Raw genomic sequence first — 26,746 nt, forward strand, 5'->3', positions numbered from 1 at the left:
TGTAGTAGACACTGTACTAGACCCTGTAGTCATGCCCCCAGACACTAGCTTGCTGTGGGCTGTTTTGATTTTTGAGGATACTGTAGCTTAGTGTAAACTGTTATTGGCTGTATCAGCAACAAATGTTACCTTATTGAGAGGTATGTTTTCATTCATTTTATTTTATTCAATTTAATAAAATTGATTTCTAAAGCATTCTTCACTTGCAGGTCACATAGTCCAAAAGAAGAGGGCAGCCTTACACACAGACAATGTAAACAAGCTGAAGCTTGTTTGTCTTAGCAATTGGCTCAAGGAATAGATGTCATGCATACAGTAGACCCTGTAGTAAACCCTGCACTAGACCCTGATTTTTGAGGATACTGTAGCTTAGTGTAAACTGTTATTGGCTGTATCGGCAACAAATGTTACCTTATTGAGAGGTATGTTTTCATTCATTTTATTTATTTATTTATTCAATTTAATAGAATTGATTTCTAAAGCATTCTTCACTTGCAGGTCACATAGTCCAAAAGAAGAGGGCAGCCTTACACTCAGACAATGTAAACAAGCTGAGGAATAGATGTCATGCATACAGTAGACCCTGTAGTAGACCCTGCACTAGATCCTGCAGTAGACCCTGCAGTAGACCCTGATTTGAGGATACTGTAGCTTAGTGTAAACTGTTAGCTGTATCAGCAACAAATGTTACCTTATTGAGAGGTATGTTTTCATTTTATTTATTTTATTTATTTAATAAAATTGATTTCTAAAGCATTCTTCTTGGTGTATTTAATTGATCAGTCACCTGCTACAATAATGTAATGTCCTTGAATTTTAAATATTTATATGAATATGAAATATAAATATGCGATTAAAATGCGATTAATTCGATTAATTAATTACAAAACCTGTAATTAATTAGATTAAAAATTTTAATCGCCTGACAGCACTAATATATATATATATATATATATATATATATATATATATATATATATATATGTATATATTCCCTCCCCGCCGTATGTATATTTCTCTCCCACCCACCCACCCCCTCCTAATGTACAGTCCCCTCCCCATCATATGATTATACTCTGTCAGGATCTAGGGGTAACAGTACTGTATATTTGAATACCGTTTATGTCACAAATGTATCAGTACTAAATACCTATATGTCCCTATGCCATAAATGTCATGTATGTTGTGTATGTCATAAATGTCTATATGAATTGAAAATGGGGGACCCTGATGGAAACAAGACAAACGTCTTTCTCAGGTCTGCATCCCCTTAACAATTGTGTGTATTGAGCCGTACTGTATTGTACCCATTCTGCAATCTGTTAAATAAAGTTTTCATTCATTCATTCATTCACAGAGCTTATCAGGTGTTTTACGGTCAACATCCTGAACCGCCTCGCCACAATCAGCCGATTGAACGCAGACAGATCCAGAATAGGTCTGACACCTCCCGATTTCTTGGGCACCAGAAAATACCGGGAGTAAACGCCACGCATCGCGTCCTCCTTTCCGCCACGACAATGGCTTGCTTCGCCAACAGAGATTGGATCTTGTCTGCCAGAGCTGTCACTGCTGCTGACCCTGACAATAGGGTCTGTACCACGACAGGGCCTTTGCTGCTGCTGCCCCCTCCCTCTGGAATGCCCTCCCCAGCCATATCCGTGATGCAAACACCCTGACATCTTTTAAATCAGCCCTCAAAACCCACCTTTTCAATCTTGCTTTTGACCTCTAATTCTGTCGGTTTTATTTTATTTTGTCATGTATTATTTTTGTTCTGTTTTGTTCTGTTTTTTTGTTTTGCCATAGTTTGTCTCTCCTGCCCATGTGAAGCGTCTTTGAGCACCTGGAAAAGCGCTATATAAAATAGATGTATTATTATTATTATTATTATTATTACCAAACCTGAAAACGGAGGGTGGGGTTGTGCAAACTGCAACACAAGTCCCCGCCTCAGCGTTCTCTCCATCCACCTCGACATATGGCACTGTTGTAGCCATATGTGATGATAATCGCAAAGCGCACCCGCCACCACTTGGCGCTGGCCCGGTCCCACCAGCTGTGCGTTGCCAACCCTGGACTCACCAACCGCGCGAGCAGGGCGTCTCGCGGAGCCGGGATATCGCACCCTGACACTACCAACGAGGCAATCGCACCCAAGGGGGGACCCCGACAGAAAGGGCCGGTTTGATACGGGGGAAGCTGACATCACACTGGGTGACATAAGCTCCCCCACTGAACATCTCCCCGGCATGGACTGCTGAGGATCTGTTCTACAGCTGGACATGCAAGGCGGGTGGTCCCCTCACTGCCCGATAGGGTGGGTTCCTACACACCGTAGCCCTGCAGTGATATTACTACCACCCAAATCACGCATGCCTGACTGACCACCGCCGGTCTTCTGGCCGTGGGAGGCACTAACGTGATTCCCGGCCTGGCGAGGGCGGGGCTGGGGGAACTCACGCTGCGACCCCCTGGGCCTCGAGTTCCCCCGCTGACAACCTTCGTCGTTGACAGACACAACACCAGGCTCACCAAACACAGACGCAGAATGTGTGGCGTGGGAGCCGCTTGACAGCACAGCATTCTCATAGGCAGACCCAGGCCTAACCAGCAACTGGTTGTCAGCCCCTGTCCCCATGAGAAGCGAAACGTGGGGCCGCTTGCGCCTTGGTGAAGGCATGCGGCCTGCAGCCAAAGGGGACAAATCAGAGCCCGTATCCCGCTGGTGTTGGGGGGGGGGGGGGGGGAGTGACCGGAGAGCGAGCTAGACACAGCTAGATGGCGATGGTTTTTTAGGGCATGCTCATCTAATGTAGCCGATCCCTCGGCCGCCAAGGTTGTCGGCCTTGTGATCACCTGTTGTCTTTGTGTCCAGGGTACCTCAGGCGGGGGAAACATGGCCGCTGGTCGGGGGCCTCGCCACAGTCGCTGGCGAGGCCGGGCCCTCACCTCTGGCTGCGTGGTGCGAGGCGGTGTGGGGCCTAGGTCAAATACCGCCTGCGCTCCTGCCGAAAGACCAAAGAGTCCCTCTGCGGAGAGGGGAACCCTGAGGAGGAGAAGCCTTTTCTCCTCCTCAAAGGAAGACTGCTCCAACCAAAGATGTCTGTGAACAAGCGTTGACAGCATCCTAGTCCTCCCTGCGGTTATAGCTTGCGACTGGGATAAAAGCTGTATAACCTCAAAAACACGCGCAATGTTTTCGACGTCGGCTGGCCTTAAGGCCCCACTACCCGACACCATTGTGGACAGAAAAGCAGCCAACTGAGCAATAATAATAATAATACATCTATTTTATATAGCGCTTTTCCAGGTGCTCAAAGACGCTTTACATGGGCAGGAGAGACAAACTATGGCAAAACAAAAAACAGAACAAAACAGAACAAAAATAATACATGACAAAATAAAATAACACCGACAGAATTAGAGGTCAAAAGCAAGATGACACTGGTCGCCGCTAAATTCCGTCCTGTGGCGGTATAAACTTCATCAGCCCATACAGCCACCTGCCGGGCCGACTCGCCCTCTGGTGTCGGCTTCCAGGTGGGACACCGTTCAACTATGCCAGGGCAAAGGACCGATGCTACCTGGCTCTCTAGCCACGGCACACCTGCCTTGAGCCCTGGTGTCAGCCCTTCCACCCGTATAAAGGGTAAATAAGCCTCAGCAAAACCCCCCACATTAGACACAGATTGACCTTCAGCAATGAAACGGTTAAGAGGAGGGAAGAGTGGCGACAGCCCACGGCGGGGAACAAAGGAACGGCGTCCCAGCATTGTAGCATTAGCATTAGCCGCGCGCTCCAGGATAGCTGGGAAAACATCCAAAACGGAGTCATTGTTATGGTTTGAAACAGCACGGCACAGACAGGTAGTTCAGAGTTAGCCAAAAACTAGGGCGTATTTATTTATAAATAGGAATGAGCAAATAAACAACAAAACACAAAGGGAGAATGTTCTGGGCAGAGTTGTCCGCGGCTCTGCAGCACGTCTTCTGGGCTGAGAGGCACTGTGGCGTTGCGCCACTGCCTCTGCTGCTCTGCAGCTACACGTCGATCCACTCGGGAAACAGAGAGAGAGAGAATGTCACTAGACGAGCAAACGGGATTACAAGCAGTCCAGTATTGTCTTAGCTGAGTCCGTGATAACAACAAGCGGTTCCTCTTCAGTGTTTAACTAGCTGAGTCCGTGATAACAACAAGCGGCTCCTCTTCAGTGTTTAACATAACACACAAAAACAGAAAGGTCCAGAGTCCCGGACTTTACGAGAAAAACAGTATCCAAAAAAGAACGTTCCAAAAACTCACCAAGGCGCAATTGCGCAAAGCGGTCTACGAGGCAAGGGTCCAAAGAGTGGCAAGCAAGCAACAGCGGCGACTTCCAACAGACGTCCTGAAGAGAAAAAGGCGAGGTACAACATGGGGAAAACAAGCAGCAGCCAGTGGATATCCAAAACGACCCGACAATGAACGTTAGGAAACCCAGAGTATATGAAGACCTCCAGTGAGCTGATTACAACACACATCAGGTGCGCAACAGTAATTGGTACCTTGACCTTGAAGCGTGCGGCGGCAACGGGCCAATCCTCACAGTACCCCCCCCCCCTCCACGGGAGCCACTCGGCGACCCACCCGGCCTCGGCTTGCCCGGATGGGACCGAAGGAAGCCGGTGATCAGGGGCACTGGAGAGGGGGACAGAGACAGAGGCCCGGAAAGGCGGGCTAGAGACAGGGACAGAGGCCCGGAGAGGGGGACCGGAGACGGGGACAGAGGACCGGTGAGGGAGGCTGGAGACGGGGACAGGGACCCGGTGAGGGGGGCTGGAGATGGGGACAGGGACCCGGTGAGGGGGGCTGGAGACAGGGACAGGGAACCGGCGAGGGGGGCCGGAGATGGAGACAGGGGCCCGGTGAGGGGGCTGGAGACAGGGACACAAGGGGAACCCCGGGGCAAAGGACTGGACGCCGCCTGAAGACACTGGGCATGACAGGAGGAGCTCCACCCCCTGATGGTGCCGGAGGACCAGGCGATGTGGGGCTCATGCAGCGCGAGCCAGGGCCGACCCAGGACTACTGGGACAAGAGGGGATCTGGTAATAAAAAACTGGAGTCTCTCAACGTGGTTACCAGCAACGGTGAGGAGGACAGGACAGGTGCGTTGAGTGATGTCAGCCAGGCGGTGATGATCCAGCGCGAAAACCTCCAAGGGCCTCTCGAGGTCCTCAAGTGGAATGTTGGCCCGGGTGGCAAACTCAACGTCCAGGAAACTCCCATCAGCACCAGAGTCAATGAGTGCACCCACCGTCGCCCGCTGGTCCGCCCAGGCTAGGGTGACGCTCGTCAGACGGTTAGGTGGTGCACGGGTGTGGGAACAGGAAAAACGGCTCACCAGGATCTCCCGGGGTCCTGGCGAGCCTGGTCCTCTTGGCCGGGTAGGGCAATTGGAGATACGGTGTCCATCCCGGCCGCAGTAGAGACAAAGGCCGGACCAGAGCCTGGACTCCCGTTCGGCCGGGCTAAGGCGGGTGCGTCCCAGCTGCATGGGTTCCACCTCGGTCACAGCTCGGGAGGGAAAAAAACCACCAGTCACGGAGGGGGCAGGACGGTCAGCAGAACGGTCACGAGGACGGGGGGTCTGGGGAACGTCTGGGTTTCCCAGTCGTGCTCTCTCACGCCTTCTCTCCCGGAGGCGTCCGTCGATGCGGATAGCGAGGCTGATTAGGCCCTCGAGAGAATCGGGCTCCTCTTGGGTCGCGAGCTGGTCCCTTACAGTGTCGTTGAGCCCCTTCAGGAAGGTGAGATGAAGCGCCCGATCATTCCAACCGCTCTCGGTTGCGGCCAGTCTGAACTCCAGCGCGTAGTCGGTGACACTGCCACTGCCCTGCCGGAAGGTGCCCAGCCGAGCTCCCGGGTCCTGGCCACGAGCTGGGTGGTGGAAAACCCTTTGGAGCTCTGCCACGAAGTCTGGGTAGGAGAAACAAAAATCGGCCCTCATAGACCAGGAAGCAGTGACCCACTGTGCTGCTCGGCCTGTGAGCAGGTTAGTCATGTAAGCTACTCGGGCTCCCTCTGACGAAAATCGGCTGGGTTGATGAAGGAAAACCAACTCACATTGCATGATGAATGTGGCACAATCCTCGAAGTTACCCTCGAACAAACGTGGTTCGGAGAGACGGGGCTCCCGAGGTGCGAGGTCGGGAGGCGCGGGGTCTGCCGCGGCTGCGGGTGGTGATCTGGCTGAGACTCCTGGGACAGGTGGGGTTAAAAGCAGGGTGTTAAATGCTGCACTGAGAGCCTGTAGCTGGTGCAGAATAACAGCCTGCTGATTACCCTGGGTAGTCTGCTGGGTGGCCAGAGTGTCAAGGGAATCCAGAATAAACTGGACCTGGGCCCGGAGGTCCTGCACAGCAGCCGCAGCCGCACCTAACTGTAGGCTGTGGTCGTTGGTCAACTCGATCTGGACCGCCAACGCTGCCCTAACTCTGTCTGTGTCGGCTGGGGTCGTCATGGTCGGGTCGTAATGTTATGGTTTGAAACCGACCCCAACAGCACGGCACAGACAGGTAGTTCAGAGTTAGCCAAAAACTAGGGCGTATTTATTTCTGAAATTGGAATGAGCAAATAAACAACAAAACACAAGGTAGAATATTCTTGGCAGAGTTGTCCGCGGCTCTGCAGCACGTCTTCTGGGCAGAGAGGCACCGTGGCGTTGCGCCTCTGCCTCTGCTGCTCTGCAGCTACTCCTCGATCCAACTCGGGAAACAGAGAGAGAGAAAATGTCACTAGACGAGCAAACGGGATTACAAGCAGTCCAGTATTGTCTTAGCTGAGTCCGTGATAACAACAAGCGGTTCCTATTCAGTGTTTAACTAGCTGAGTCCGTGATAACAACAAGCGGCTCCTCTTCAGTGTTTAACAAACACACAAAAACAGAAAGGTCCCGAGTCCCGGAATTTACGAGAAAAACAGTATCCAAAAAAGAACGTTCCAAAAACTCACCAAGGCGCAATTGCGCAAAGCGGTCTACGAGGCAGGGGTCCAAAGAATGGCAAGCAAGCAACAGCGGCGACTTCCAACAGACGTCCCGAAGAGAAAAAGGCAAGGTACAACACGGGGAAAACAAGCAGCAGCCAGTGGAAATCCAAAACGACCCGACAATGAACGTTAGGAAACCCAGAGTATATGAAGACCTCCAGTGAGCTGATTACAACACACATCAGGTGCGCGACGGTAATTGGTACCTTGACCTTGAAGCGTGCGGCGGCAACGGACCAATCCTCACAGTCATGACGACCATGTTTACCCAAATATCCTGCCCCTTGCGCCAATACATAACTCGGCCGTCTCACGGGACAACGAGCAGTATCACTCATGCTAGTATCAATGCCTGTTAGCGCAGGCCCTACCTGTGCACGACGTAGCTCGACTGCTAACCGTCGCGCGAAGTCCCTCGATCCGCTGTCACAAGACGAGGAAACCCCAGGACAGGCCCGATGCGCTGTTAGGATGTGCCGAGAAGATTCCAGGGGCTGGTGAACCTCTGGCGAATACCCAACATTGTGTAATTTCTCCCTGCGTTTCATAACAGCTAGTTCACGGAGTGCACTGCTACTTCCGTATTGGAAACAAAAAGAGGAAGGTAGAGTGTGACCATGTCCGGCGTCATATAGTGGGACGCAGGGGCGTGTCCTGGTCATGTGCATGTGAGTGCATTTGTTGTTTCGTGAGCACATTATGTGCTAGGAGATAAGAGATATCTCATAATGGCGAAGAGCAAGACGCGATTGGCCAGTATGATAATATAACTGGACCACATATACCACTGTAACATAACCTTTAATCAGAGCAGCATAACTGGACCACATACCACTGTAACATAACCTTTAATCAGAGCAGCATAACTGCACCACATACCACTGTAACATAACCTTTAATCAGAGCAGCAGAACTGGACCACATAGATACCACTGTAACATAACCTTTCATCAGAGCAGCATAACTGGACCACATACCACTGTAACATAACCTTTGATCAGAGCAGCATAACTGGACCACATATACCACTGTAACATAGCAGCCTAACTGTACCACATACCACTGTAACATAACCTTTAATCAGAGCAGCATAACTGGACCACATATACCACTGTAACATAACCTTTAATCAGAGCAGCAGAACTGGACCACATACCACTGTAACATAACCTTTAATCAGAGCAGCATAACTGGCCCACATACCACTGTAACATAACCTTTAATCAGAGCAGCATAACTGGCCCACATACCACTGTAACATAACCTTTAATCAGAGCAGCATAACTGGCCCACATACCACTGTAACATAACCTTTAAATCAGAGCAGCAGAACTGGACCACCACTGTAACATAACCTTTAAATCAGAGCAGCAGAACTGGACCACCACTGTAACATAACCTTTAAACCAGAGCAGCAGAACTGGACCACCACTGTAACATAACCTTTAAATCAGAGCAGCAGAACTGGACCACCACTGTAACATAACCTTTAATCAGAGCAGCAGAACTGGACCACATACCACTGACTGTAACATAACCTTTAGAGGTAAAGGTCAAAGTACCCTTGAGCAAGATATTTAGTCCTCAGGGACTGGTTGTACTCAGGTACCCATGTATGGCAGTGTGAGTGTGTGTAGCAGGGTCGCTGAGAAATTGCATAATGGTTAACATGTGTTCATGGATAAATTAGGGTGAATATTTTTTGATTGATCAATCTGATCAATACAATTGGTCAATGTGAGCATTTTAAAATCACATTCAGACGCAGTCACATTATCATGAGAACAATAGATGGAGGGTGTGAGATTCAAAGTGTTCTGTCCAATATCTGTTCCTGCAGGGGGCGATGAGAGAGAGAGAGAGAGAGAGAGAGAGAGAGAGAGAGAGAGAGAGAGAGAGAGAGAGAGAGAGAGAGAGAGAGAGAGAGAGAGAGAGAGAGAGAGAGAGAGAGAGAGAGAGAGAGAGAGAGAGAGAGAGAGAGAGAGAGAGAGAGAGAGAGAGAGAGAGAGAGAGAGAGAGAGAGAGAGAGAGAGAGAGAGAGAGGGGGAGTTGGGGGAATTCATTCAAGAGACTGTTGGGATTTTCGGGGGGTGTGCGTTAAGTTTATTCCTCTGGCTTGGTATCCCCCTCTTCCAAGCATATCAATTCACTGCATGTCTCCTGGGCTGGTCAGCCAGTCGTTTACTGTAGAAGAAAGGAAAACCAATTCAACATTATCATCACTATATATATATATTTTGTAATAACTTCTCGAACAATGTTTCTGAGTAAAACACCCGCGTTGCCTTTGTTTTGGATATTTATGCAGCTTGGTACAGGTAAGCTATGACAAAATAATAATAATAATAATAATAATAATAATAATAATAATAATAATAATAATAATAATAATAATAATAATAATAATAATAATAATAATAATAATAATAATAATAATAAGACATCTTCATTCGACAGCATTTTTATTTTATTTATTATCAAAAACGTATAATAATTTTGTATAGCCTCTATTAATTTAATCCCCGCGGTCGTATTGGTCGTAGGAATTAATTCTGGTTAATTATAATGACACAATTGTTCGTTTCAGACTCAGAGGTCCTCGCGTTCCGAGTGGATCTGCAGCCAAAGAAGGCGCTCTTCCGAGCGGGCGACACTCAGCAACTCCGCTGCAGCGTGACGGACTGCGCGGACAAGTTGACGATCACTTGGGGTCTGCTGGAAGACATGCCCATGCCGGCGCGAATACGCAACAACGGCCAGGAATCACTGGCGATCTTTGAACCAGTGCTGACAGAACACGAGGGAGCGCTTATATGCAAAGTCAGCTGCGGAAGTCAAAAGAAAGAGCCGCACGCGGTTGTTAAAGTATATTGTGAGTTATAGCCTGTATACACATTTCCCCTTCATATTACTGAACTGTGCCTCCTTAAAAATAAACATGTCTGTGAATGTAGATTGAAACTGAAATTGCATTCCAAAAAGCCCTATCATTTGTGGACAAAAACAATTTGGCCTATATCTTAAATTATCCTATTCTGTATCTTTTACACAGTAAATTTAATAACACACAAAAAAGACAACAACTAACACAATAGTGAGCTTTACCTTCCAGCAAACATTTTTTAAGAGTGGGTGACTTAATTGGAAGTAAACTCTTGTTGTCTTAACCAAAGGTAATTTGAGAGGGGTCATTTGCTTGGTGACCTATATACAGTATGCCCAGCAGCAGATTCTAGTCCCTCTTCATTCCTGTTCTCAAATATCCACATGGTACTGTATGTGATTTATTTGGCACATGGAATGTCTGGCAGACGTTCATATGTATGCCAGATCAAACCTTTTGTTGAAAAGGCTGTTGGATAAACACAATATGTTGTAAAATGCTAATCTCATCTCTGAAACAAGCTATTGTTTAGAATTTAAGAAATGTACCCCTATTTACCGCTCTAATATTGATAAAGATATAATATCGTCTTGTTTCTAGACTCATTCATCATGAACTTTTGTGTAACGTCGCGTGTTATGGATAATTAAAGCAAAGCTGTTTGTGAATATCTCAGCCTTTCCAAAGGACCCAGTGATCTCGGGTCACGACCACCTCGCGTCGGGTCTGCCGAGCTCCCTGCACTGCATGGTGACGCACGTCCACCCTGCCGAACGCTTGACCATCGACTGGCTCCACGGAGAGAAGGTCCTGCATGGCCACACGGAGGCCATGAGCGCGGGGTCCGTGCTCTCCACGCTCACGTTGATCCCGGTCAGAAAGCAAGCAGGAATGGACATCACTTGCAGGGCGACCCTCGACCTCCCGGGCCTGCCTGCAGAGGAGGCGGTGAGGGAGACCACGGCGGTGCTGACGGTGCACTGTAAGTATCAGATCCTTAACACATTGTCTGCCACACAGTATGCCCATCTTTGTGCCCAGTCTGCCAGCGCTGTAAGCCTATGGAGATGTTTACCTTCTTTGCAGGGCTATAACTTTTTTAATTGTATTGCTATATTGACATTACTATGGCCCATTCAACATCGGGTATCTATCGTTCCGGATGTGGGAACGTTATATTTTTTCATTCATACATTGTTGTGTTAATACCGTCGTGAATATAAGTATGTTTTTACGGTTTTCTGCAGTAATTCCTAAAACGCGAGTTATAGGCCCCGACGCATATGATAGATTATCGATTGGCGTTTCTTTCCTATACACGCTATATTAAAAAATTCAAATGTATATGATCGGTATACATTATGCTTCATCATGCATGAAGGAAAGGGGGGGGGGGGTGGGTCGTTTATAATTCCTTGATCGTCAGTGACGGCTTTATTTAGTATGGGTTGATATGTTGATCAGCAAACAAAGAAATGGACAATCAAGCTGAAAATAACGTTAGATTCCTCTTACCGTTCGCCGATGAGACTGGAGGAAAAATATTCCAATTATTTGACGTCGATCTGCTAGATCCATTTCCCGTTTGTATGACGCAATAAACGCAGAAGTCATATTGATTATTGCATTTCGAAAGCGATCCCAATGCACTCGATTGTGTATCTAGACCCACGTTACAATATATCTCTGTATCTCTGCGGAGGAATTTCCCTGATGCACAGAGCGCCACTTCCGGTTTGGCGTGGAGTGTAACTCGCCCAAAATCCACCAGGCGGCGGTATTGAGGCGTTGCAATATCAGAACAGGGTCCAGCTGCTTCCCGGAGGGAGGCTGGATGAATTATGAATGCCATGGCGAAAAAATGAAATATTGATCCCAAAAAACGAGTTCCCTCGTTGTTGGCGCACAACGCATGGCGGGCAATAACGAGTATACTCGTTGTTGGCGTCTAAAGTGTTAAAGGTGCTACTAGAGAACCAGCATGTCATTTATCCAATCTGGTGCATTCCACGTGGGGTAATGGGAAGTAAGGAGGGGATACATGCATGCAACATGTAAACAACAACATTCATTTTGGACCCGCCAACATTTTAGAAATGATAAATTCCTTAACACTTTAACTGCCGAAAACGCCGGAACTCGTCATTCCCCGCCATGCTCAAGTTGCCGCGGACGCCGGAACTCGTCTTTGATATCAATATTTCAAAAATCTGTGATCGGAATCATATTTTCCATCCGGAGCCCTTGACACACAGTTCTGATCTCCTCTCAATCCTCTAGCGGTTCAAGAGCGCCATCTGGTGGCCGATCGGCAGATCGAAACCGGATGTCAACCTTTAACCCGGTAGGACTCACTCCATATGGGGTCCGGGCACTCGCTAATGCTAGAGAGACTCCGTCTTCACACAGTGAACATCGATCGGTGGAAATAACTCGAAAAAACAACATGATTTGGACGTATATACTATTATACAACCTGGAAATAGATCGGGCATTTCTACATCCCATAATAGAACAAATCTGTTCCACGCTCATCTGCCAGCGGCGTGAGGAAGCCACAGTAAGATTCAGCGTTATATTCTAACGTGTTCTTTACTAACTGCTCTGATGAACATATGACCCACTCTGGATGAATCATCTAACGCTGCCCACGGAATTATAAACGATCCCCCGCCCATCCGGTCATCATCAGATGATACGTAGAAACTTCTAGAAGTACGTCCAATTGAAATTTTTGATTTCGCACAGATTCCTACCAAACTGTATTTCATCATCAATATAATGCATTTGGGGCTATAAATCACGTTCTGGAGAAAGCTGCAGAAAGAGATGAAAACATACTTATACTTTAGACCGTATTTTTTTTTTTTTTACTTTGGCCATTCCGCTGGCTCTTTTTTTTGCGTTTATCGCATTTACTCTGGTCAAGAATGACCGACAGAAACAGGCTGAATGGGTACAGATGGGGGGGAAGACACTCTGGGAAAGGCACGGCTGCAGTCCGGGATTCGAACTCGCTAAACCCCAGATCCGTGACGAGCACGGTTGTCCCCGGCGCCGAAATGGCGCTCGAGGTACGCGGTGAGCTACTGGAGCTCCCCATACTTTAGACCATATTTTAGTATGAATATGTGAATGAAAAAGTTTAACGTTGCTACACCATGAACAATACATATAGGACCTTGAATGGGCCCTAATAATGGCAATCTAGCAATAGAATTAAAAAAATTATAGCCCTGCAAAGAAGGGGAACTTCTCCATGTTAAATAGAGCTGGCAACGGATGGTATATCATGAATTTAACCTTAGGCAATCAAAGTGTTAATCAATTTTTTTTCTTACTTTTATTTCCTTTCTAAAAGTTATGTGGATGTATTTATTATTATTATAATTCGATTTTTATTTATTTTTTAAAGATTACTAAATGTTACCTATAGCGCCTTTAACCTAGACTTTTATCACTTCCTTTTAAACTGGGTAGACTTGAACTTTGTTCTTCAAAGTGTTTTTTTTTTATTCCTCCAAAATTTTATATTTGACCAGCCAAATGGACCGTTGATTACCTGAGTGTAGAATAGGCAAATTTACCAGCCTCAAGCAAAATACCCCAGGATTTGGTTAATAAAAATGGTGGTGAAACCGCCATTAAAGGCAGATCATTGATCCAAAACAAAAAATGTGTAGCCCCAACACTGAAAATAAGAACTAACACTAGACAACAGGTAGATATGAGTTTTTAATTGTATTTGCTATATTTTGTGTCTGATAATGGAACACACCAAATGCATGGGAAATGTGCTTACCGTCTTCTCAGGCAGACAAGAAGATAGAAGATACGGATTTCCTCTCTGTGTGTTCAGTAGGAAGCTATCCGGCTGCAAGCTAGCCTAGCTTAGCACAAATGAATGAAAGCATACGGATCAGCTAGCCTAGCTTAAAACTCTGGGAGAGGTGTTTTTGGCCAACAGCTAGGCTAGCTGACCCGTATCCGCTTCCATTCATGTGTGCTAATCTAGGCTAGTTTGCAGCCGGATAGCTTTCTACTGAACGCACAGAGAGGAAATTGGTATCTATCTTCTCTGGAGAAGACGGTAAGCGTATTTCCCATTCTTTAAATGTTTGTTTACAGTGGTTGTGTTTACAAAGAGAGAGTTGAGAGAGTTTTCCATCTGCAGATCAAACTCTTTAAGAAGATGTACCACAGTGAATATAATCCACATTGATATGGTCACAAACAGCCCAGATTGGGGCTTTAAGGTTGAAAACTCTAAAACACACTGAGCTTTGGACTCTGTATCTCTATTATGTAACCTCATTGGCAATACTGATTATCCATAAGTGGTTCCAGACTGTTCATTCCTCGCTGTTTAGACTTGAACCCGATTAAACAAACGTAAGCTAGCGGTGACCTGTGTAGTGAAACACTATGAACACACAGCGCAGACTTTAATTAAATTTAGTTTATATCCACCTTTTTATTTTACAGTTGTACAGCCCTGGCCTATTTTTTTTTCATAATTCTATTCTATTCTATTGTGCTTCTATCTTTTTTTTTTTTTTTTTGTCTTTTTCCCCCTCCATTTTCCTCCGATTTTCTCCCATCCCAATGTTAGTCGTATGCCAATTCCCAGTCCCTTCCTGGTCGCTGCGCACTTACCCCCCACAGTCAGATCATCTGGGAGAGTGGAGGCTACCACGTGCTTCCTCCGACACACGTCCAGCCAATCACCGCTTCTTTTCACCTGGCAGCGCGGATTCTCATTGAGAGGGCGTAGCGTGTGGGAGGACCACACTATCCCCCTCACGTCCAATCCGCGCTTAGCAGGCGCCCCGACCGAACTGTAGGAGTCGCTGTTTACAACGACCCGGACCCACCCCGCCAGCTTCTCCCACCCTCTGATACAGCCAATTGTATCAGTGCAGACGGCCAGCCAAGCTGGTGACAACCCCGGAGCTGTGAGCTGGATTCGAACAGGCAAATCCAGCTCAGCTCCGGGGCTGGTGACGAACGCAATCTCCGCTCGGCCACCTAACCGCCCTATTGTGCTTCTATCTTAATTTAGTTCATATTTAATTACATTTTATTCCACCTTGTTATTTTATTATCTGTCCGTTATTGTCTGTCCGTTAATGTCGCACTGAAAATGACCAAATCAAATTCCTTGTCTGTGAAAACTACTTAAAGAAACTATATAAACTATAAAGACCTTTCTGATTCTGATTTCAGGACTGCGTTTGTGAAACAGCTTGTACCCTTATGTCTGAGCACGCTGGGCCTCTCCAGGGTCCAGCTAACATCATCAATGATTTATGACACTTCCATTCCTCTCTCTGTCTGTTGCAGATGCACCTCAAAACATGATTATACCGGTTTCAGTTCTTGTAACAGACGGCTCTCCTCTGACCATGTCGTGCTCCGTCGAGGGCAGCCCCACGCCAGCCATGGAGTGGAAGTTCATTACAGCCGACGGGCAGGAGGTCACGTTAGCTCACAGCAAGAAGCTTGTCATTGCGGAAATGACGCTCTTGCAGGCTGGCGAATATCAATGCGTGGCCAGCAACATGTTGGGAACCGAGACAGCTACGGTTAAAGTCACGGTTGTAGGTGAGCCCGTGTGGTCGATAAAACATCCCCCACTTCTCTTTGATCTCCCTCACCCATCTTCCCTTTCTACCCTCATCCCTCATTCTTCACCCCAATAAACCCTCCCCCACCTTTCCCCAAAATGTCATGACACCCTTATCTATGGCCCCCACCCCTTTCAGTTTAGTAAGGTATAAAGATGTTGATGATCCGGCGGGGGCTCTCTCATTCCGGGTGTCCTAGCTAGTCACCTCGTTGAGAGTCATCCAGTCGTTCTCTGACTATTTTTGTATTGATACTTTGACTGAGTTTGTTAATACATTTTATTAACCGGGTCTCCTCTGACTGAGTAAGTTATTCAGCGTCGGCTACTTTCCACCACACCAGCCAAAAACTGGTACAGTACATTTAGCCAGGTTTTTCTTTACCCTCAGGCTCAGGCCTCAGCCACTTTGGCAAATTATCCTACAGAGGTTTTATCATTCTGAAAAACATTTGGCTGGTAACAGGCTAGTGAGTTACCAGGCGGTAATACTATGTGTTGTTTAATACGGTAACAGGCGGTAACACCATGTGTTGTTTAATATGGTAACAGGCGGTAACACCATGTGTTGTTAAATACGGTAACAGGCGGTAACACCATGTGTTGTTTAATACGGTAACAGGCTGTAACACCATGTGTTGTTTAATACGGTAACAGGCTGTAACACCATGTGTTGTTTAATACGGTAACAGGCGGTAACACCATGTGTTGTTTAATACGGTAACAGGCGGTAACACCATGTGTTGTTTAATATGGTAACAGGCGGTAACACCATGTGAATGAATGAATGAATGAAAACTTTATTTAACAGATTGCAGAATGGGTACAATACAGTACGGCTCAATACATACAATTGTTAAGGGGATGCAGACCTGAGAAAGACGTTTGTCTTGTTTCCATCAGGGTCCCCCATTTTCAATTCATATAGACATATATGACATACATGACATACAGATAGTCAGTACTGCTACATCTATACATTTATGACATACCAGATTTGCAAATACAGTACTGTTTGTGATACAGAAGGAGTCAAGAAAAGGGAGTATATACATTTGACGTAGAAACTGTACATTGGAGGTTGGGTGGGGGGGGTTGGGTACATTGGGATATTGACAACCATACTGGGTAATTTACATTGGAGGTGGTTGGGGGGGGGGGGGGGGGGGGGTGGGCACACTGTATAAACAAGTAACACTGTACATTGAGGGGGGGGGGGGAGGAGACACTGTACAAACAAACACAATTGTACATTGAACTATTGACAAAACCATACTAGGTAAATGACTGTACATTGGAGGGGGTTGGAATGATTGGGTTAGGATATTTACAGGGGCCAGTGTTGAATTGCAGTCTCCCGTAGGTGTCCCTTGAGAGAGGTTTTGAAAGTGGGTAGTGATCCACATTCCTTTACAGCTTTGGGTAGGGCGTTCCACATTGATGTGGCATAATTGCGAAACGTGTTTAGTCCCTTATTTGAGCCGAATCTGGGTTTGACATGATTTGTGGAGCTCCCTCTGGTGTTGTGATCGTGGTATTCACTGACCTTTGGGAAGTATTTTGACATGTACATGTGTTGTTTAATACGGTAACAGGCTGTAACACCATGTGTTGTTTAATACAGTAACAGGCTGTAACACCATGTGTTGTTTAATACGGTAACAGGCTGTAACACCATGTGTTGTTTAATACGGTAACAGGCTGTAACACCATGTGTTGTTTAATACGGTAACAGGCGGTAACACCATGTGTTGTTTAATACAGTAACAGGCGGTAACACTATGTGTTGTTTAATACGGTAACAGGCTGTAACACCATGTGTTGTTTAATACAGTAACAGGCAGTAACACCATGTGTTGTTTAATACGGTAACAGGCAGTAACACCATGTGTTGTTTAATACGGTAACAGGCAGTAACACCATGTGTTGTTTAATACAGTAACAGGTGGTAACACTATGTGTTGTTTAATACAGTAACAGGCAGTAACACCATGTGTTGTTTAATACAGTAACAGGTGGTAACACTATGTGTTGTTTAATACAGTAACAGGCGGTAACACCATGTGTTGTAAGATGGTAACAGGCGGTAACACCATGTGTTGTTTAATACAGTAACAGGCGGTAACACCATGTGTTGTTTAATACAGTAACAGGCGGTAACACCATGTGTTGTTTAATACGTAACAGGCGGTAACACCATGTGTTGTAACAGGCAGTAACACCATGTGTTGTTTAATACGTAAACAGGCGGTAACACCATGTGTTGTAAGATGGTAACAGGCGGTAACACCATGTGTTGTAAGATGGTAACAGGCGGTAACACCATGTGTTGTAAGATGGTAACAGGCGGTAACACCATGTGTTGTAACAGGCAGTAACACCATGTGTTGTTTAATACAGTAACAGGCGGTAACACCATGTGTTGTTTAATACGTAACAGGCGGTAACACCATGTGTTGTAACACGGTAACGCAGTAACACCATATTGTTAGATCCTGATCAAACTGGCCAGTATCACGTCTTCGTCTGTTTGGCTCTCCATCCAATTCCTCTGCGTTGTGTCATTTTAATGGTCCTGACGTCTCCGATACCGGCTGATAAGATCCTTATCTCTCCCCGTTAGTACAATCCGCAAACCATAATAATTCTCCACCTCCGTAAGAATTCGACACTTCGACAACGTGAAATACCTTACAAGGAAAAGCGTGTTTATTTCTATAAACAGAAACCTCAGCTCAGATGTTAACAGATTGTATTGTCCTTGCAAAGTCTATTCTAATGACCTTTCGGTGTGTTCAGTCTATCTAATGATCTTTCAGTCCAGTCTATTGTCCCTCTGTCTCTCAGTCCAACAGTGGTCAGGCCTGTTCGTTAGCCAAGACCATCCTCGTGGTAGCCGAAGCTAATGATGATGTGGCATTCTCCCCCCCCCCCTCCCCCTCTGTGATAAGAGGAGAGAGTCTCTTGGTCCCTTCCCTCCTGTGGGATTCGTTTCTTTGGTCTGCCTCACACCCGGAAACACTGTTCGACTTATAGATCTTCGTCGTAACAACGACGGCCCCGCCTTTCTGGTTGTCATGCGACGTGCTGATAACCTTTCACACATTAAAATGCAGTTTTCTACTGTTTCATTAAGATGAACCCCTCTCCCTCACTCTCGCTATCAGTTTGTTCTTACAAGGAATTCAAAACATTCTCTCGCTGGCAGTGTGCCTCACAACAATCACCCTGCTCTACTGAACCACCGTCTCCTGCTTCCATGCACATTTCGATCTCACCGTTTTAGCTGTGATCATCTCCCCCCAATCTATACATCACATACATTGAAAAAGCACCCCAAATCCTTCAATATGTTGTTTAATACACTAACATGCGGTAACACCGTGTGTTGTAAGGCGGTAACAGGCGGTAACACCATATGTTGTAAGACGGTAACAGGCGGTAACAGCATGTGTTGAATTATTTCACCTCCAAAAAAGCCATGTGAATTACACTTTTCCCCTCTCCAGTCTCCACATGCATTATTGTGCATGTTATAACACACATTCTCAACTAGTGTTACGAACATTTTGCGCATGATTTACTTGATTTCACGATAACTTCACACAAGCTACGTGGGGTTTTACATGTGAAAGCAAAGTCTCACATGGGCTTCAGTGGAAATGACATATGAAATCTTATCAGCACATGGTTTGACTTAAGCAGTGCTGGGGTGCCAGTCATGTCGGGGACCTTAAGCAGTGCTGGGGTGCCAGTCAGGTCGGGGACCTTAAGCAGTGCTGGGGTGCCAGTCAGGTCGGGGACCTTAAGCAGTGCTGGGGTGCCAGTCATGTCGGGGACCTTAAGCAGTGCTGGGGTGCCAGTCATGTCGGGGACCTTAAGCAGTGCTGGGGTGCCAGTCATGTCGGGGACCTTAAGCAATGCTGGGGTGCCAGTCAGGTCGGGGACCTTAAGCAGTGCTGGGGTGCCAGTCAGGTCGGGGACCTTAAGCAGTGCTGGGGTGCCAGTCAGGTCGGGGACCTTAAGCAGTGCTGGGGTGCCAGTCAGGTTGGGGACCTTAAGCAGTTCAGTAGTCAGTGTTTTGTCAAACCATACAAAGGATGCATTTATTAAAATACCTTGTATATGTCTCATGAACCCTTTAAACACATTGCACTGTGACTCTGTCAAACTATTCACATAATATTATCTCAGAAGCAACTATAGGATTCAGTCAAAATGCCATCTACCAGTTTCAATATCATATCGGTCATCTCTCTTTTTTTGCAGCTCCGCCTACGAGGACCTCCATGTCGGTGAGCCCCGGTGGGGAGGTGTGGGAGGGGGAGAGTGTGACGTTCTCCTGCCTCTCACAGGCAGGAGGAGGTCCGGTGGAGAGGATGGTCCTGAGTAGTCTCGGCAAGGAGCGGGAGCTTGCGTCCAGCAGCCACTCCTCCTCTGTCTCCTTCACCTTCCCTGCCGCCCTGCCGCGAGACTCCGGCAGATATAAGTGTGAGGCGTCCAACCAGCACGGTGCGGAGCAAGTCATCACCACGCTCTACGTGAAAGGTAAGAATTAGGGCTGGGCGATATGGCCTCTAAATTATATCACGATATTTGTTTGGCTATGTCACGATACACGATATATATCACGATATTTTGGCATTTCCTCTAAAGCACTTAAAAATGCTTGATTTAACCCTTTGATGCATACAGTCACGCCAACATGATGATTATAATAGTCCTTGCAACATATGTCTGCATTAAACCATGAAGATGCTTTCAAAAAGAATTTAATTAAAAGTTTCTAAAAATCTAAAAGAGTAGTCTACTGACACACTAATACAGATTTCTTTTTTATTAACATCTAAGATAATTTATATAAAAACTCTTGGGTGCCTAAGACTTTTGCACAGTACTGTGTTTTCTATCCACTTTAGCCAAAAATACACACACACGCTACTTTGAGAAAATAATTATAATTTTTATTATCAGAAATGTTATAACATCCTACTGTTAAACAAAACACTATAAAGGTGTGTGTGCATCATGTGTATTAAATATATATATATTTATTTTTAATTGCATGAAACATTATGAAGTATTATGCATGCGTGCGTGTGCGTGCGTGTACGTGACGTAAGTTGGGCGACTGTGTGTGACTTCTGTGTCTCTGAGAGGGAGATAAAATATGTAAACAAAGTATGTATCAACCACAGGAAACATTTACATAATGTACATTATGTTATAGCCATAAGTAATATATTTAGGCCTACATATTGTATAAGTAATATATTTACCCTGACCCTAACCCTAACCTTAACCACACTGTTACCTTAAACTAACCATAACCTTAAACAGGGTATCTGCAGGTTTAGCCCAGTCAGATTTAAGGCTTTTTAAGACTTTTTATGGCCGTGTCGTCACGTCCTCCTCTGTCTCTCAGCTCACCCCCTGGAGTTGGAGCTGACGCCGCGGGTGCTGGTGGCCGAGAGAGGCTCCTCCGTGGAGCTGACCTGCCGCGCCTCCGGCTGCCCACAGCCGCTGCTGACCTGGAGGAGCGACGTGCCACTGCGTGGCCAGACACACACCCAGGGCCCCCTCTCGCTGCTCCGCCTGGGGCCCCTGGGCCTCTCGGACGAGGCGGACTACGTCTGCGAGGCTGAGTGCGGCTCCGTCGTCCAGTCCGCGCGCGCCACGGTCCAAGTCTTCTGTAAGTGTATATATATATATATATCAGGGGACTGAGGGGAAAACACAGCGTGAGTGAACGAGAGAGGAAGGAGCCAGACAGTGTCAGCGGGAGCTCGCGCTCACACACACACACACACACACACACACACACACACACACACACACACACACACACACACACACACACACACACACACACACACACACACACACACACACACACACACACACTAAGGCTGACCCCTAATGTTCGAACGTTCGTTCGTTACGTTAACATTCGAATTCTAAATCAAAATTATTTTATGTGTCTATTCATTCTGTTTAAACCAATGGGGTTTTTCTTCACAGTTGCAGATAAAGATTAGGCTACACTAATATTATAGTATTAAAAAAACTGCTAAGTTATTATTCATTAAAGAAAGTGGATTTAATAAAAAAGAAAGACTCATTTAATCAGATTAATCACTTTATTCAAATTGAGGATTTAGTTTGAGGATATTTATATAATTTTTTATTATTATTTTTTCATTATTTTGAAAAAAACTATTTCAAATTTTAAATAATTTTTTTTATTAAAAAAGAAGGTTCGAACATTCGTTAGAAAAACCCTGACGAAGTTCGAATCCCAAAAACAGGCTTCGGGGACAGCCTTAACACACACACACACACGCACACACACGCACACTAGTGATGTGACGATTCATCGATTTGCATCGGTGCACCGGCATACACGCTCACAATGCGAGTGCACCGGTGGAATAAGTGCGCATCGGCAAAATGTCAGGCTGAACCAGTCCCGGCGCCATGGGCGGGCATTAGGGGGCCGGGCCCGCCCACTGAGTCAGCTGTGCCCACCCTGGTAATTTTTTTTTCTTTTTTTTTTCTTTTTTTCAATCAAAGTCAACTATCCAAATCCTTAGTCGGGGACAGCCCTAGTGGGCACTGATGTCAACAACAACACTACTGAAGCTAGCACGGCACTCTGTGAGAATTCGTTTTCTACCCTCAAGAATGTCGTTACAGAACATCGCCTTAGTATGCTTCATCGACGCAACTAAGGCCAATTTAATTCAGTTGGCATTTGAGAAGGACTTAACAAAAAAGTTCAGAAATGAGTGGAGGGGCAGTGTTTTAAGAGGATTTCACTCTGTCCCCAAACGCCGCTTGCCGCTCTACTAATGATGGTGAGTAGCCTGTGGAGGAATTTTGTTTGCTTTTTTATGCACCTTATTTTTGTCAGTTCAGTTCAGTTTGTCAGTGAATTCAGAAGTGTTGAATAAATGGAGACTTTTCAAAGATATAGAATAGAATAGAATAGAAATTTATTATCCTGAGGGAAATTTGACACTGCAAATCACTCAACATTAAACATTTAGACAGAACAAGTCACAAATAAGAATAACAAAACAAATGGCCTAAGAATAGAATAAAAATAGAATAAAAGATACAGTAAATAAATACAGTAAAAATATACTGAAGTCTACAGTAGGTGTAATAATGCACAGTGCTGTTTAAAAAGTAAGAGTCCAGGAAGATGGTAATTGTCACTCTGTGCTCAGTGATGCAGTGAGGCACAGTGATGCATTGTATAGTCTGATGGCTGTCGGAATGAAGGACTTCCTGTGCCGTTCAGTGCTGCATTTAGGTAGTGTGAGCCTATAACATGCTCCTCCTGTCAGCCAAGTCTGTGTATAGTGGGTGGGAGGGGTTTTCCCTGATGGCCTGGAGCTTAGCAAGGTTCCTCCTCTCCGCCACCCTCGCTAGAGTCCAGCTCCACCCAACCACGCTACTGGCCTTCTTGACCATCTTATCCAGCCTGTTTGTGTCCCCTGCTCTCAGTCCGCTGCCCCAGCAGGTCTGTTATATATATCCGTTCAGTCTGTTTTTGTATAAGTGAAAGTTCTTAAGATAGAGAGAAATTAGATTTTTCAATTGCCTCTCTGCTGTTTAGTTCAGCACTGTGGGCAGCGCCAAGCAAGCCACAGCGCCGCTGTCCCAGCTGAAACGTATAAAAGGGAACCTGTGTTGAAAAACCATTGTGCCCCCCCGAGAACATTTTATGCCCCCCCACTAATTTGTTTCTGCAGCCTGGTCTGGGCTGAACTTGCGATGCATCTTGTTGTAGCGTCTTTGCATCGGTCAAAAACAGATGCATTCATATAATTTCCTCTCATCCACTTGTCAGCAGTGCACTGTGACTGCATACACACACAGCAGATACTATTGCTTCGCTACTACATAAGGCGAGAGCCGCGCCACAGTTATCAACAAACAGTGGAAGTCGAGGAGACATGAATAGAATTGATCAACATGCTAACGCTAGTAGCCTCTGGCTAACGCCAGTTTGCCGTTCAGCTAACGCTAAACTAGTGTCTAACTAACTAACTAACGTGACTCTGCAACACCAGTACCATTAGTGAGGAGGGGGGGGTATATTGAAGACGCTTGACAACAGGGGTTCAAAGATAACTTCACATTTATTGGTTATTCGTTTCTTAATTATATCGCTTCATGCATCCATCCAGCCTGGCTCCGTGTTGTTGACATAATGCGGCTACGGTCGGAAAGTATAGACGCATCCTAGTGATCTAGTGTGTGTGACATTATATAAATTGTCTTACAGTAGATTATTTTATTTTTAATAATAATATAAGCTGCATATAAGGAATACAACCAAATCCTCTGTCATACCATAAAATTTTATCATTATTTTGCATCGTGTTGAATCGCATCGTATCGCCCCGAATCGCATTATGTTGAATCAAATCGTATCGAATCGTATCGTATCTCAACAGGGGGTGAATCGTATCGCATCGCATCGCCCGGTGCTTCAAATGTATCGTTAATGTATCGTATCGTTGGCACCGTATAGAGATGCGCATCGCATCGGCCTCAGTGAGGAGATGCACATCCCTAACGCGCGCACACACACACACACACACACACACACACACACACACACACACACACACACACAATTGTTAACACTTTGGACGCCAACAACAAGTATACTCGTTATTGCCCGCCATGCGTTGTGCGCCAACAACGAGGGTACTCGTTTTTGGGATCAATATTTAATTTTTCCGCCATGGCATTCATAATTCATTCAGCCTCCCTCCGGGACGCGTGAATACTTTCCCTAAGGGCTCGCGTCCACCTGCCTCACATTTATATACTTTTTTCAATGTATTCCAATGGGGAGGGAGCGTATGCGTATAGGAGCGTATAGTTAGTGCGCTGCGGTCGGCTTTTTTTTTTACCGCCTTTCAGCTTTTCTATGCGGCCGCATACAGCCTAGAGAGTTGAAACGTTCTGAACTTTTTCTCACCGCATGCGCCCCGCCCCATTCTACCGGGCGCACTGCCAGCATGTTTCAGCTAGAAATATGCGCCAGGTGGACGCGGGCCCTAAGGGGGTTGCACTTCCGTGTTCGGCTTGCGCGGCCTGATTGGCCACTGACGTTTCTCTCAGCGCCCAATTGCGTGACCTAGTAAATTTGGTAGAAGAGTCTGGTGGGCGAGATTATGCATGACCAGCCTGTGATCTAAAAACTCCTGCCTGTGGCTGAATAATGAAGCCCAAAGTCGCGTCACACGCAAGAGCATATTACCTCAATATTAAAACTCACTGCTCGTCCACCCAACGTAAACAGAGCAGAGATAAGCAATAATGAAGTCGTGTTTTGAACAGAGCAGAGATAAGCAATAATGAAGTCGTGTTTGCAGAGATAAGCAATAATGAAGTAGTGTTTTGAACATTTATGTTGTGTTGATGCACGTTAATATAGAGAGATGAAAACAATACGTTATTTATATTGATGTGATGTCGATTGATATGAATAGCTAGTTACGTTAATATAGAGAGATGAAAACAATACGTTATTTATATTGATGTGATGTCGATTGATATGAATAGCTAGTTACGTTAATATAGAGAGATGAAAACAATACGTTATTTATATTGATGTGATGTCGGACTTGGGCTGTGGAACTGAAGGACTTGGGCTGTGGAACTGAAGGACTTGGGCTGTGGAACTGAAGGACTTGGGCTGTGGAACTGAAGGACTTGGGCTGTGGAACTGAAGGACTTGGGCTGTGGAACTGAAAGCTAGGCGCGATTGTTAGGAGTAACGCGATTGGGCGCTGAGAGAAACGTCAGTGGCCAATCAGGCCGCGCAAACCGAACACGGAAGTGCAACCCCCTTAGGGAAAGTATTCACGCCTCCGGGACGCAGCTGGACCCTGTTCTGATATTGCAACGCCTCAATACCGCCGCCTGGTGGATTTCGGGCGTTACACTCCACGCCAAACCGGAAGTGGCGCTCGGTGCATCAGGGAAATTCCTCCGCCAGAGATATATTGTAACGTGAGTCTAGATACACAATCGAGTGCATTGGGATCGCTTTCGAAACGCAATAATCAATATGACTTCAGCGTTTATTGCGTCATACAAACGGGAAATGGATCTAGCAGATCGACGTCAAATAATTGGAATATTTTTCCTCCAGTCTCATCGGCGAATGGTAAGAGGAATCTAACGTTATTTTCAGCTTGATTGTCCATTTCTTTGTTTGCCATCAGTCTGATCAACATATCAACCCATACTAAATAAAGCCATCACTGACGATCAAGGAATTATAAACGACCCCCCCCCCCTTTCCTTCACGCATGATGAAGCATAATGAATACCGATCATATACATTTGAATTCTTTAATATAGCGTGTATAGGAAAGAAATGCCAATCGATAATCTATCATATGCGTCGGGGCCTATAACTCACGTTTTAGGAATTACTGCAGAAAACCTTAAAAACATACTTATATTCACGACGGTATATATGACATGTTGAATGGGCCATAGTAATGTCGATATACTGTAGCTATAATATTTAAAAAGTTATAGCCCTGCAAAGAAGGTAAACAATTCATAATGAATTGTAAGTAAGGGTGCAATTAGCACCGTGCAATCCATTCTTTGTGGATCTAGCCCTAACTTACCCCATTAAATATTATACTGTGAAAATATTTGATATTGAATGTACCTAAAATATCAAAAGTAAAAGTATACAATTAAATGACGTTCTCGCATTTTAACGCAGATGCGTCAACCTCTAAAGGTCAGGTTGAAGTGGTTGGCCTTTAAAGGTCAGGTTGAAGTGGTTGGTCTCTAAAGGTCAGGTTGAAGTGGTCGGTCTCTAAAGGTCAGGTTGAAGTGGTCGGTCTCTAAAGGTCAGGTTGAAGTGGTCGGTCTCTAAAGGTCAGGTTGAAGTGGTCGGCCTCTAAAGGTCAGGTTGAAGTGGTCGGTCTCTAAAGGTCAGGTTGAAGTGGTCGGTCTCTAAAGGTCAGGTTGAAGTGGTCGGTCTCTAAAGGTCAGGTTGAAGTGGTCGGTCTCTAAAGGTCAGGTTGAAGTGGTCGGTCTCTAAAGGTCAGGTTGAAGTGGTCGGTCTCTAAAGGTCAGGTTGAAGTGGTCGGTCTCTAAAGGTCAGGTTGAAGTGGTTGGCCTCTAAAGGTCAGGTTGAAGTGGTTGGTCT

At 45.9% G+C, this 26,746-nt stretch overlaps 1 protein-coding gene across 1 annotated transcript in view; it reads left to right on the forward strand.

The window, feature by feature from the left end:
* Positions 1 to 7,043: 7,043 nt before the first annotated feature.
* vcam1b (vascular cell adhesion molecule 1b) overlaps positions 7,044 to 26,746 on the forward strand; it is a gene marked incomplete at its 5' end in the record, with an annotated part of 37,402 nt that continues 17,699 nt past the window's right edge. Inside the window, 6 exons of the mRNA XM_084311241.1 lie at positions 7,044 to 7,101; positions 9,621 to 9,905; positions 10,594 to 10,899; positions 15,261 to 15,521; positions 19,813 to 20,091; positions 20,969 to 21,235. Of these exons, the coding sequence (XP_084167367.1) occupies positions 7,044 to 7,101; positions 9,621 to 9,905; positions 10,594 to 10,899; positions 15,261 to 15,521; positions 19,813 to 20,091; positions 20,969 to 21,235 (1,456 nt within the window). The remainder of the gene's footprint in view (positions 7,102 to 9,620; positions 9,906 to 10,593; positions 10,900 to 15,260; positions 15,522 to 19,812; positions 20,092 to 20,968; positions 21,236 to 26,746) is intronic.

This window comes from Notolepis coatsorum (genome assembly GCF_963971535.1).
Source record: "Notolepis coatsorum genome assembly, chromosome: 3".
NCBI lineage: Eukaryota > Metazoa > Chordata > Actinopteri > Aulopiformes > Paralepididae > Notolepis > Notolepis coatsorum.